This window comes from Syngnathoides biaculeatus, chromosome 20 (assembly GCF_019802595.1).
Source record: "Syngnathoides biaculeatus isolate LvHL_M chromosome 20, ASM1980259v1, whole genome shotgun sequence".
In the NCBI taxonomy this organism is placed as follows: Eukaryota; Metazoa; Chordata; class Actinopteri; order Syngnathiformes; family Syngnathidae; genus Syngnathoides; species Syngnathoides biaculeatus.
This window is the reverse complement of record NC_084659.1, coordinates 14,911,037-14,923,205: the sequence shown is the minus strand read 5'-3', so window position 1 is coordinate 14,923,205 and position 12,169 is coordinate 14,911,037. Positions and strand designations below refer to the sequence as shown.

Genomic DNA, 12,169 nt, shown 5'->3' with positions numbered 1-12,169 from the left:
GGCTAATTGGAAAATACATACTCTGCGCCATTCTGCTAGTTTTGTCTGCACCTTAATTCAGTTGAGGCCTCCGGATCATTCAGGGAGGTGTGTGTGTGTACCGTAATTCCCGGCCTACAAGAGTGCACCTGGTTATAAGCCTCGGTACATAGAAAGAGTTTAACGCTAGCACGGTGTTAGCATTTGCACGGGGCTAGCGTTAAAATCTTTCTGGGTACTGAGGCTCATAACTAAGTGTGCTAATCCTAGCGCCGCGTCACTGCACCTGGTTAGAAGCCTCGGTACACGAAGAGTTTAATGCTACCGTGGCGGTAGAGTTAGCGCGGCACTCACGTTAAACTCCTTCTGTGTACTGACGCTTATAACCAGGTGCGCTAACGCTAGCGCCTGATCACTGCACCTGGTTATAAGCCTCGGTACACGAAGAGTTTAATGCTACCGTGGTGCTAGAGTTAGCGCTGCACTCGCGTTAAACTCTTTCTGTGTACCGAGGCTTATAACCAGGTGTGCTAACGCTAGCGCCGCACCACCGCACCTGGTTATAAGCCTCGGTACACAAATAATTTAATGCTACCGCAGCCCTAGCGTTAGCGTGGCACGAGCGTTAAACTATTTCTGTGTACTGAGGCTTATAACCAGGTGCGCTAATGCTAGCGCCTCGCTAACGCAAGCGCCGCGCTAACACTAGTGCCACATCACTGCATAAACTGCAGGGTTGAACGTGTGTGAAAAAAGTCACAGCTTGTAGCCAGGAAATTACAGTAATTTGCATCCCTGAGTTTGATTCTGCAGTATCAATCAGATAAGCAGCACACATCTTAACAACATAGAAATATTGTGAGATATTGTTCTGTGGAAATTCTATAGAAAATCACACCCAAAGTTCTATCGAACAAGTAGTTCTGTACAAATTCTAGAGAATTCTATGGATTTCTATAGAAAATTTCGAGCAGGGCCGATTTGTCACTGACTCATAATGATACATTTCGGCCTACGCTGGGAAACGAATATTCCCAAGTAAGGATTGCGTTCGTTCTAATAATACATAATAGTTGTTGTATTGTGACCCCTCCCCCCCTCCCCAACCCTTCACTGCCGGGCGTGTCCGCGTGAAAACGTGTGGGATAACATGGCGCTTTTCTCCAAACTTGTCGACGTCGCCGCATTCCCGTAACGGCGCTCACGTCGGTGACAACAGCACCGTCTTTGTCCGGGCTTTGTGAGCCTCTTCTGTTCGCCCGTGAGCAAGGCAGCATTGGTGCAGGAGGAGTTTTTTGGGAGGGGCACAACTGTTAATTAACATCATTGATACTGAGTAATGTCCATAGACAAAGATGTATAGAACTGTGGATGTGAGGTAGAGCTACAGTTACACAAAATCTTGACTCAAGGGCGCCCCCACCCCGCCCAAAAAGAAAATGGAGAAAAAATATTTCAAGAAATACATAAAAAGAAAAATATACCTTAACGTCTGGAATACATACATCTATAACCTCCCACTAGTCATCTTCAAATACCGTGCCAACCGTGCGGAGGCAGGAAAATTGGAGTATCATATTGCTGAGGGTTTCAGTCGGAGTTATGGATCATAGATGAGGAACACACACACGCTACCTCATTAAAAGCGTTCCCCGAGCGATGTGCGACGCTCCGCTCGTCATCACCTGCCCTCCGCTCAAGCGCGCGTATGATCGGGTACTTGATTTATGTCTTTCGGATACATAATGAGGCCACAAAGGCTCACAGTCAAAAAACAAAAACAAAAAAAAAGACTTCAGTGGCAGTTTTGGTTTCTATTTAAAGGTCAAGTGTCATCCCTGCAAACATTCAAAAATAGGTATTGAAATGAAAAATACATATAACATAATTCACTTCGATGTCTATACGAAAAAATAAATATGAGCGGAGAGCGCGTCATCCACGCGCAAAGTTGCGGAAGTGTCGTTCGGCATCCAGGTGGACGAGCCACCCCGGCCTCCAAAGCTCGGCCTTGTCGACAAGGCCGGGAAGGCCGAGCCAGCCGCCAGCCTTGTCGGCCGGGGCGGCTCATTTTAGGCGCCGGGGTGACTTAATCATGGCGCCGAGCCGGGCCACTTTACGACGTTGTTCATAGCCGCCGCCATCCGGGGCGTTGTTCATAGCCGCCGCCGTCCGCCGGTGAACAACACCGTCGAGCCGGGCCGTTTTACAGCATTGTCGTCACACGTGGCTGAGTGCGCCATTGCCGTGGCCAGCCGCGAGCCCGACGCGGCAGCCGTCCGACGCACACATCGACACATTTAGAACCCCTGCCATACGTACGCGGACCTTTTGTTACATTATGAGAGACGGATTAAGTGGTCCGCCCCAAACTATTGTTTTTTTTTTTTAGTAGCTGTATACACACCTACCTGTCATTTGGAACCCACGAAGCTCTCGTCCTTTGCACCCGTACAATCCATTTTTCACAACGGGCCGGGTCTTTTGGAAAAGTATGAAGAGGGAATTCATCTTCCCGAGTGTTCGAGCAATATCCAACAATGCAACAAGCCGACATTTTGGCTAACACAAAGGAATAACGAGCTAGCTTCCCGCAGGTAAAAATAATAGAAACAAACGCTTCTTGTCGAAAACAAATCCCCCGAGAGGAATTTCATGGAGGGAGTTATAAAAAGCCATATAAAATCATATTTTGTGGTGAAAAAACAGATGGGTCCGTACCGGCTGCCGTTTTTTCATTAATAAGGTACTAAAAATCATCCATTTCATGACACTTGACCTTTAAAACAGAGTCAATTGTGGCAGTTTTGGCTTCTTGGCTGTTATGACTGAATATATATTTTGATATTCCGATTCGACAGCATGTGTGTCGGCACAGCGAAATAGCAGTTGGCACATTTTGCTTATAGTTATCACGTTCTGCGACTCAATCCCACGCTGTCGGTGACTTTTAAATTGCCTTTTTAGAACTTGACATGTCGTAAGTAATTGGTTGCTACTTCATAGATTTCCTTCCCTGCGTGGTAGCCGATGGTAACCAAGCGCGCTGCTGCTCTGTTGTTCTTTCGACTTCCTTAAAGTTGAATCTCTCTATTGTCTCTGCTTTGAAAGCAAACAAGACGGGAGACGCTCGCGGGGCGTCACATCCAATCAGTTCCCGTCGACGGGGAAAACAACACAAAGCTTGTTTTGGCGTGGACTTTTCGCCAGTCAATCAGATCCATTTTTTTTTGGGGGGGGGGGGGGACTTCAAAGAGCGGTTCCCGGGGAAGAGGCCGCAGACCGTGGATGAGCATTCACTTTCGCTTTTCATCGGTCAAGAGTGCGCGCCACCGCTGAGAGGAGGTTAGCGCCCTCCGGCTTTGAAGCGGCGCCTCCGAGCAGACAATGTTGACATTCTTCCCCCGCGCATCGCTTTTGCTTCCCGAACTCTTCCCCCCCCCCGTCAATACGCTCCCCTCTCGGCTTCTGATGCCATTTTCTAGTCGCGCGACCCTTGTGAGGATAAGCGGTTCAGAAAACAAATAGATGGATTTCACATTAGAACGTGATAGCATTCCATGTTAGAAAATCTCAAGTTCGGTAATATGATAAAGTTGACACTTTAACGTGATGAATTTCATATTATAGCATTCTCTATTTTTTCCCTTTTGTTCACATTTTAACGTGATAACTTTTAGTTTCGCATTTGGGACGAACCGATTTTCTGCGGTTCGGGTCACCGGCATGGCCTGATGAATGAAGCGTGTCTTCTTTTTGCCGCTCTTCTGTAATACTCCAAAAAAAAAAAAAGCACGCATTCTTTTGAAAAAAGTTGTTTTGATTTGCTGGATGCCAAAGTCAAATTTAAATTATCACAATCTTCTTCTTTTCCTTTCGGCTTGTCCCGTTAGGGGTCGCCACAGCGTGTCATCTTTTGCCATCTTAGCCTATCTCCTGCATCTTCCTCTCTAACCCCAACTGCCCTCATGTCTTCCCTCACCACATCCATAAACCTTCTCTTTGGTCTTCCTCTCTTGCTCTTTTGCCTGGCAGCTCCATCCTCAGCACCTTTCTACCGATATACTCACTCACTCATCTCTGAACATGTCCAAACCATCGAAGCCTGCTCTCTCGAATCTTGTCTCCAAAACATCCAGCTTTGGCTGTCCCTCTAATGAGCTCATTTCTCATCCTATCCAACCTGGTCACTCCGAGCGAGAACCTCAACATCTTCATTTCTGCCACCTCCAGTTCAGCTTCCTGTTGTTTCTTCAGGGCCACCGTCTCTAATCCGTACATCATGGCCGGCCTCACCACTGTTTTGTAAACTTTGCCCTTCATCCTAGCGGACACTCTTCTGTCACATAACACACCAGACACCTTCCGCCAACTGTTCCAACCTGCTTGGACCTGTTTCTTCACTTCCTGACCACACTCTCCATTGCTCTGTATTGTTGACCCCAAGTATTTGAAGTCGTCCACCCTCTCTATCTCTTCTCCCTGTAGCCTCACTCTTCCCCCTCTACTTTTACAATAAAATGTGGAATTTATCACATTATAGTGTTATGACGTGATACTGATACTCTAGTGTACTACTTACTTTTTATTAGGGATACTTGTACGATTGGGGTAACATTTTTTTGCCTATAAAAAGAGTTTGGATTATTATTGAGTGAATTTTTTTTCATTATTTCATTTTATTATAGTTGTAGTTTTTACTAAGTGATCAGAAACAGTTCCTTAGTACCGTAATTCCCGGGCTACAGAGCGCACCGAGTGCATTAGTAAAGGAAATACCATTTTGTACATGCATATGCCGCAGCCACATTGAAACACGAGATATTTACAAAGAAAGACGGTACAAAGAGTTTAACACTAGCACTAATGCTAACGCTAGTGCCGCGCTAACAGTGCTGGTTAAAAAAAAAAACATACCGGTAAAAATCACTGACACACGGCAGTAACACACTAGCACAGAGCTAACAGGCCCAGACAGGTATAAGTCACTTCCTCACCACATATATTCCACAGGAAGATGGTACACAGAGTTTAACGCTGTGCAAAAGCTAACGCTAGCACCATGCTAAAACTAGCACCAACGCTGGCACTGCTCTAATGCTAGTGCTGTGGTAAAGCTAGCGCTAACAGGGTCAGTTAAAATAAAACTTACTGTTAAATATCACTGAGACACAACAGTAACACAGCGGCAACACGCTAGCACAGCGCTAACGCTAGCGCTGCGCTAACAAGTCACTTCCTCGGAACATATATTATACCGGTCTCACCCTGCTAAAAATTTTCTATAGAACAGTTCTAAAGAATTTCTAAAGAACAATAAAACTTTAGGACCCAAGTCCTATAGAATTTCTAGAAATTCTATTCTATGGAAATTCTATAGAAAATCACAACCAAAGTTCGATAGAACAAGTTGTTCTGTACAAATTCTATGGAATTCAATAGATTTCTGTAGAATTTTTATAGAAGATTTTTTCGCAGGGCATTCTTACCTTTTCTGCTTGAGTGAAAAAAAGTTGCGCTTGTAGACCGGAAATTACGGCATATAAACTACAACCACGACAATGACAGTAAACTGAGCATGGAATCATTTTTGTTCTTTAATTCCCCCGTTTTGTTTCCCTTTTGCCCCTCTTTTTTTTTTTTTTTTGGGGGGGGGGGGTTGTTTCATTTACCATTTGGTAAAGCTGTGCAGCTGTGGAAAAGCCGCAAGTGCCCACATTGTAACCCACATTGAAACGCGAGTTATTTACAAAGAAAGACGGTACACAGAAATAATTTAACGCTGCGCTCGCGCCGTGTGCTAATGCTAGCGCTAATAGGGCTGGTTGAAATAAAACACTGGTAAATATCACTGAGACACTCTTCAGCAACACGCTAGCACAGCGCTAACGCTAGCACAGCGCTAACAGGGCCGGTAAAACCCACTTCCTCACCACATAAATTCCACTGATCTCACCCTACCTTTTTTGCTCGAGTGCCTACTTGCGACCATTTAAAAAAAGCGCAAATTAGCCGCATAACCGCAAAAACCGCAGGGTTGAAAGCGTGTGAAAAAAACTCGCAGAAATTACGGCATATAAACTACAACCACAAGAATGACAGTAATGTGTATGAAATACCTCAAGACTAAGGTCGGAATAATTTTTGTTTAATTCCCCTATTTTATTTCCCTTTTGCCCCTCTTTTTTTTTGTGGGGGGGGGGGGGGCACTTGTTTCATTTAGAGCTCTTTGTGTCAATCCACAATGCAGGACTGGATGAGTTTCCCTGTCTGCAAGTACCCAAATCGAACACCGGATGTCGCAATAATCAAACAGCACATTTCCTCCTTTCAAAAAATAAAAAATAAAGCGGGGGTTGGGGGGTTCTGTTTGTGTTTGTTTTTGTACTGAAGTTTCCTTCCCTGCTGCGTGAGGGCGTGACACGATTTGCTTCCTTGAATGACTTTGCAAATCTGCCGTGACTCAGACGCGAGTGATCGGCCCAGATTGGGAAATGGCCCGCAAGCGCGTGCGTGCATGCCCCGTGCCGACACAGAAGCGTGCACGCAAGTCCTAAAATATCATCAATGATTCATACGATTAATTTTATGTCATATTAAGACGCGCTTCATCTTCAGAGCGATGTGACCGTTGCACGCTATCGTCCTCGAGATGGACGATTATGCCGAATCATCGAAATGATGATGCCACCCTGGTCTTCCTACAAAATGCGGATGCTGCCCCCCCTACCTTTTTGCGCCCCCCCCCCCCCCCCTCGTTGGAGAAGTTCATTTGGCAGGCTTGTCAATAAAATCAGGTGACTCAATTTGAGGAAGTGGCACATGAGGAACTTTTTTCTTGCCGCGTCATCCTGGATCGCCAATATTGATATCATATTGGTGCAGACCGAGGAATATACCATTAACTAAACAATTGTATCACATGTGGGCATAAAAAAATTGCATTTTCCGATATAGTTGTCTATTGTCTATTTATAGTTTAAGTAATATTCATCATGTTTTCCAAACGGAGTTCGCTTAATTACCGGTTTAAAGCACTTCCTGGCAAACAGGAAGTTGTTTGTTGTGAATTGAGTCAATCCGTTCGTTGTTGCCTTTTTGCAATATTACAGGCTACGACATTAATGCGGAACGTACGCGTGACATTTTAAAAGTTTTATATACATAAAGCACTCAATGTAACATAAGTATGAATTTTCAATTTGCAGGGGGAAAAAAATGAAAAAAAAGTTGTTTACCTGTCATTTTGCAAGGGTTATCGGGTTCGTCCGCTCTTTGTCGATGACCCGCTGTTTATGTTTGGTGGCGATGTGGGCAAGTGAAAGGGCATGGGGATTTAAAGCAATGACAGTTTCCTCTTTTTTTTCTTTTTTTTTGTGGCATCTTTTGGAGGTGGGCGCAAACACGAGCGATTGCATCAAGTGACCCACATTCCAGACGGAACCGCGTTCATTCTGGCAAGTCATGATGCCACGGCGTCGCTGCGAGTGGCAAGCGCGATAATATTCCGCCTCTCTGATCATAAAATAATGATCATTTGGTTTGAACGGGTTCGAATCTTGGCTGCGGCCTTCGTGCGTGGCAACAAAAGTGAAGTCAGTTGCGCCACACGGCTCACGTTAATGGTGTAAAATGTTTTGAAGTGGCATTTGAGTTGGGGTGTGTAGACTTTTTAGACCCGAAATTTTCATCGTAGGTGCATGTCCACTGTGAGAGTGATAATCTAAAAACAAAAAAATCCAGAAATCACTATTTATGATTTTTTTTTAATGATTTATTTGTGTGATACAGCTGCAAATAAGTATTTGAACACCTGACAAAACCAATGTTGATATTTGGTACAGTAGCCTTTTTTTGCAATTACAGAGGTCAAACGTTTCCTGTAGTTGTTCACCACGTTTGCACACGCTGCAGGAGGGATTTTGGCCCACTCCTCCACACAGATCTTCTCGAGATCAGACAGGTTTCTGGGCTGTCGCTGAGAAACACGGAGTTTCAGCTCCCTCAAAGGATTTTCTATTGGGTTTAGGTCTGGAGACTGGCTAGGCCACGCCACAACCTTGATATGCCACTCCTTGGTTTTCCTGGCTGTGTGCTTCGAGTCATTGTCATGACGAAAGACCCAGCCACGACCCATCTTCATTACTCTGACTGAGGGTAAGCAGTTGTCCCCTAAAATCTCACAATACATGGCCGCGGTCGCCGGTCATCCTCTCCTTAATACAGTGCAGTCGTCTTGTCCCATGTGCAGAAAAACACCCTCAAAGCATGACGCTACCACCCCCATGCTTCACAGTAGGGATGGTGTTCTTGGGAGGGAACTGATCATTCGTCTTCCTCCAAACACGGTTAGTTGAATTATGACCAAAAAAAATCCATTTTGATCTCATCTGACCACAAAACTTTCTCCCATGACTCCTCTGTATCATCCAAATGGTCGGTGGCAAACTTAAGATGGTCCTTGACATGTGCTGGTTTTCACAAGGGAACCTTCTGTGCCATGCGGATTTCAAACCATGACGTCTTAGCGTATTAGCAACAGTCACCTTGGAAACGGTGGTCCCAGCTCTTTTCAGGTCAATGACCAAGTCCTGTTGTGTGGTCCTGGGCTGATTCCTCACCTTTCTAAGGATCATTGAGACCCCACGGGGTGATTTCTTGCACGGGGCTCCACTCTGATTGAGATTGACCGTCATCTTTAGCTTCTTCCATTTTCGAATGATTGCTCCAACAGTGGACCTTTTCTCACCAAGCTGCTTGGCAATATTTCCGTAGCCCTTTCCAGCCATGTGGAGTCGTACAATTTTGTCTCTGGTGTCTTTGGTCTTGATCATGTTACAAGTTTGAGTCTTACTGATCGTATGGGGTGGACAGGTGTCTTTTTGCAGCTCAGGGCCTCACATAGGTGCATCTGAATCAGGATAATACATGGAGTGGAGGTGGATTTTTAAAGGCGGACTAACAGGTCTTTGAGGGTCAGACTTCTAGCTGATAGACAGGTGTTCAAATACTTATTTCCAGCTGTATCTCACAAATAAATCATCAAAAAAATATCATACATTGTGATTTCTGGATTTTTCTGTTTAGATTCTCTCTCTCACAGTGGACATGCACCTCCGATGAAAATTTCAGACTCCCTCCTTGATTTCTAAGTGGGAGAACTTGCAATCTACCAGGGTGTTCAAATACTTCTTTTCTTCACTGTAAATGATAACTGCTGGATGTTGTCCAAATCCAGTGCGACGTGATGCCACTTACAAGGCTTATAAGTGGCATCAAGCTAGCTCGTTTTCATACTGTTGTGGCCTAAAAATGAAGGATTGACTTTCAAATTTTGTGCATAGCTGATTAGCCCCTGTTCAACTTGTTTTTTTTGGAGGAGGGGGGGGGGTAACATCTTTGCGCAAAAGGCCACTGTAATCCGCATAATGATTCGCGATGGCGTTTGTTGACAGCAGTTAGGGTTGATGAGGGCGCAAAATGGACGAGGCCGGAATGGACACTTGGCGTCCGACGCAGTTAAAAAGAGCGACGGCGGGGGGAGGGGTTGGGGGGTCCGTGCGTCCGCAGCATGAAAATTCAAAAGCACTCCACGGCTTGTTTTCCTCCGGGCGGCGTCTGCGCGAGCCAAGTGCTCAATCAAGACCGAGAGTGGTGCGAAGGGGCTGAAAGAGGACGCTTCGAAAAATAAATAAATTTAAAAAGTTATTTTAAAGCTGAAACACCCAAAAAATTAAATATATTTTAATTTGTTTTATATTATATATATATATTATATACATATTCCATGTATATAAATGCATATATTTAGTCTTTAACAGATTACAAACATCTTGAGTGGGATTTTCTGTTACATTTGAAATACAGATATTTTTTAAAAATCCAATTAAATTAGATTAAATACTAATAGATATAAATAAAAAAAAACAAATAAATAAAATGTTTTTTCCTGTGTAGTCAATGCAATTTTACTGATATTTAACGGAAATAACCTTTTAAAAAAATATATCTACAGTGATATATGGAGGGGGAAAAATAATTTGACAGGAAGTTGCACAACCCAATCGGATCGAAACAAAAGCGTCTTTGTGGGAGTCCAAAAGTACTCGACGCGTCTTTCGCTGTGTTTTGTCGACCCCTCGCGAACGTCCGTCAAGCGACGGTTTGTGTCGTTAAGGATCACCTTTCAAAGGTATAATGTGACTTTCTGCATCAAACTCTTCTGGAGAGCCACTTCATTTCTCACACCGCGTTCAAATATGTGGTCCCCCACCTCACCCCACCCCTCCTTTTCCTTTTATTCTAATAGATGGTGGCCCTGCACAAAACTGTGTCAGTTTTGGCCTTGGTCTTTTGATTTGGGCAGCGTGTGACCACGTTTGATTCCGGAGCCACTTTGACAGTTTGGAGGCCGTCTGAAGTGAGATCAGAGGCGCGAGGGTGGGGTGGGGGACGTAGGAGCAGACGTCCAGCGGGGGGAGAAGATCAGACGAGACATTGTGAGGTACACAGCGCTACTGGCTACTGCAACTCCCCCCCCCCCCTTTCTCTGTTTTTATGCCCAACATTTGCGGGCAGTTCTTATCTCCTCGTGGCTCAAAGAGCTGCGAGGTTTTATCTGATTTGTATTGAAGACCTGTTTCATCTGTTCCTGTGCACCCTCCCCCCCCCAAAAAAAAAAACACAAAAAGAACGTATGACAATGGACATTGTTGCTCTAATTTGCCAGACTTGCCGCAGAATCAGAATCAAAAACCAACAGGCGAGTAAAACATATTGTGAAGAGACAAAAAAACATTCCAGGTGATGATGGGTTGTAGGTAGCGCATGGAAGACAAGGAGGTGCTGGGTCAACTTCTGCCGGCCATAAAGTACACACTGATCCAAAATAAATCAATAAATTTAAAAAAAAAGATTGGATAGTGCATACACATCAAGCGGTATGTTGATTGGTTGAAGCCAGTCGGCCGCCATCTTGGTACTCCCAAAATGTGTGAAGGACATGGTGTCAGGTTGGATTATGGCAGGGGGTTCTCAATGTTTGGCATGTAGAATTAAAACTGGTCGTGTGAGTTTGACATTTTTTTCAGTTCTGGTAATATGAAGGATTTGGACTTGGTAAGCTGAAAAAAAAAGGCTAAGTGCAAAGAAAAGACATATAACACCTTGCATATTAACTAGGGCTCGATTTCCATGACGTTAATTTTCCCAAAATACGCTGTGAAGCACTATCATCATAACATGGAAAAAAACTAAGCATTTTTTTATCCTAAAAATGTTCAATTTGAAGTCAATCAGTTAGATATATTTTGGGAAATAAGGACTCGCAATGGGAAAATACATGCTAAATTTGTTGTCTCTGCGACGTCCTATTTCAGAAAACTTAAACTTGTTTCCTCGCATTTGAAAATCAAATTCTTCTGTATTATGAAATTCATCAAAAATCTCACAGAAAATGTGTTTTCTTGCTTATCCACTGAAGTTTGCGAAAATATTTGCATCGCTTTTTCGCGAAAAACCGTCGGCCTGTAAAGGTGAAGCAGAGAGTGAACAGTGAACAACAGGAAACAAAACTTTGTTCAAGTGAATTAAACTCTTCAGAAAAAAAAATCATTGAGAAACAAACTTTAACAGTGTCAAAGTAAATCTTTTGAACTTACCTGCGGAATGTTTTCTCACAGCCACGAAATCGCTGTCGCTGCACAGGTCGGCACGCTTGTTTTGGGAGTCTCAAGATGGCAGATGGCGAAATCAGTTTAGGTGGCCAATGAACAATCCAGTCTTTGTTTGTTTGTTTGTTTGTTTGTTTTAGATCAGTGAAAGTACATATGGAAGATAAATATTAAATGGCAATATTGCACTAAGTGAACAGTATGTGAGTGTGGTTTCAAGTGTAAATACAAGCCCAGTTTCCATTCACACGAGACTAAATAGAAGTAGAGAGGCTAAATTGTCATTTTAGATAAATTTGACTAAAGCTATGCTGGTGCACTGTCACCCTCCAGCGGCCACAAAAGAACGTCAGAAAATGTTTCAGGCGTGACAAATCACAGCAGCAACCTGGATTAGATCATATCATTTGAAGTATTTGTCACTATTATTATGATTTAATTTTCTTAATGACTAAAGTATAAATGTATGGAATATTGGTGTGAGTGATTTTGTTGTTGTTGTTTGGGTTTTTTTTTAT

At 43.8% G+C, this 12,169-nt stretch overlaps 1 protein-coding gene across 2 annotated transcripts in view; it reads right to left on the bottom strand.

Annotated features, from left to right (window-relative positions):
• The window catches only part of tfec (transcription factor EC), a 45,923-nt gene extending 38,636 nt beyond the window's left edge, over positions 1-7,287 (bottom strand). For both annotated transcript variants that reach the window (XM_061806849.1, XM_061806850.1), the window contains exon 1: positions 7,218-7,287. In XM_061806849.1, coding sequence (XP_061662833.1) covers positions 7,218-7,224 — 7 coding nt within the window. In that variant the 5' untranslated portion in view covers positions 7,225-7,287. The remainder of the gene's footprint in view (positions 1-7,217) is intronic.
• Between the last annotated feature and the right edge of the window lie 4,882 nt (positions 7,288-12,169).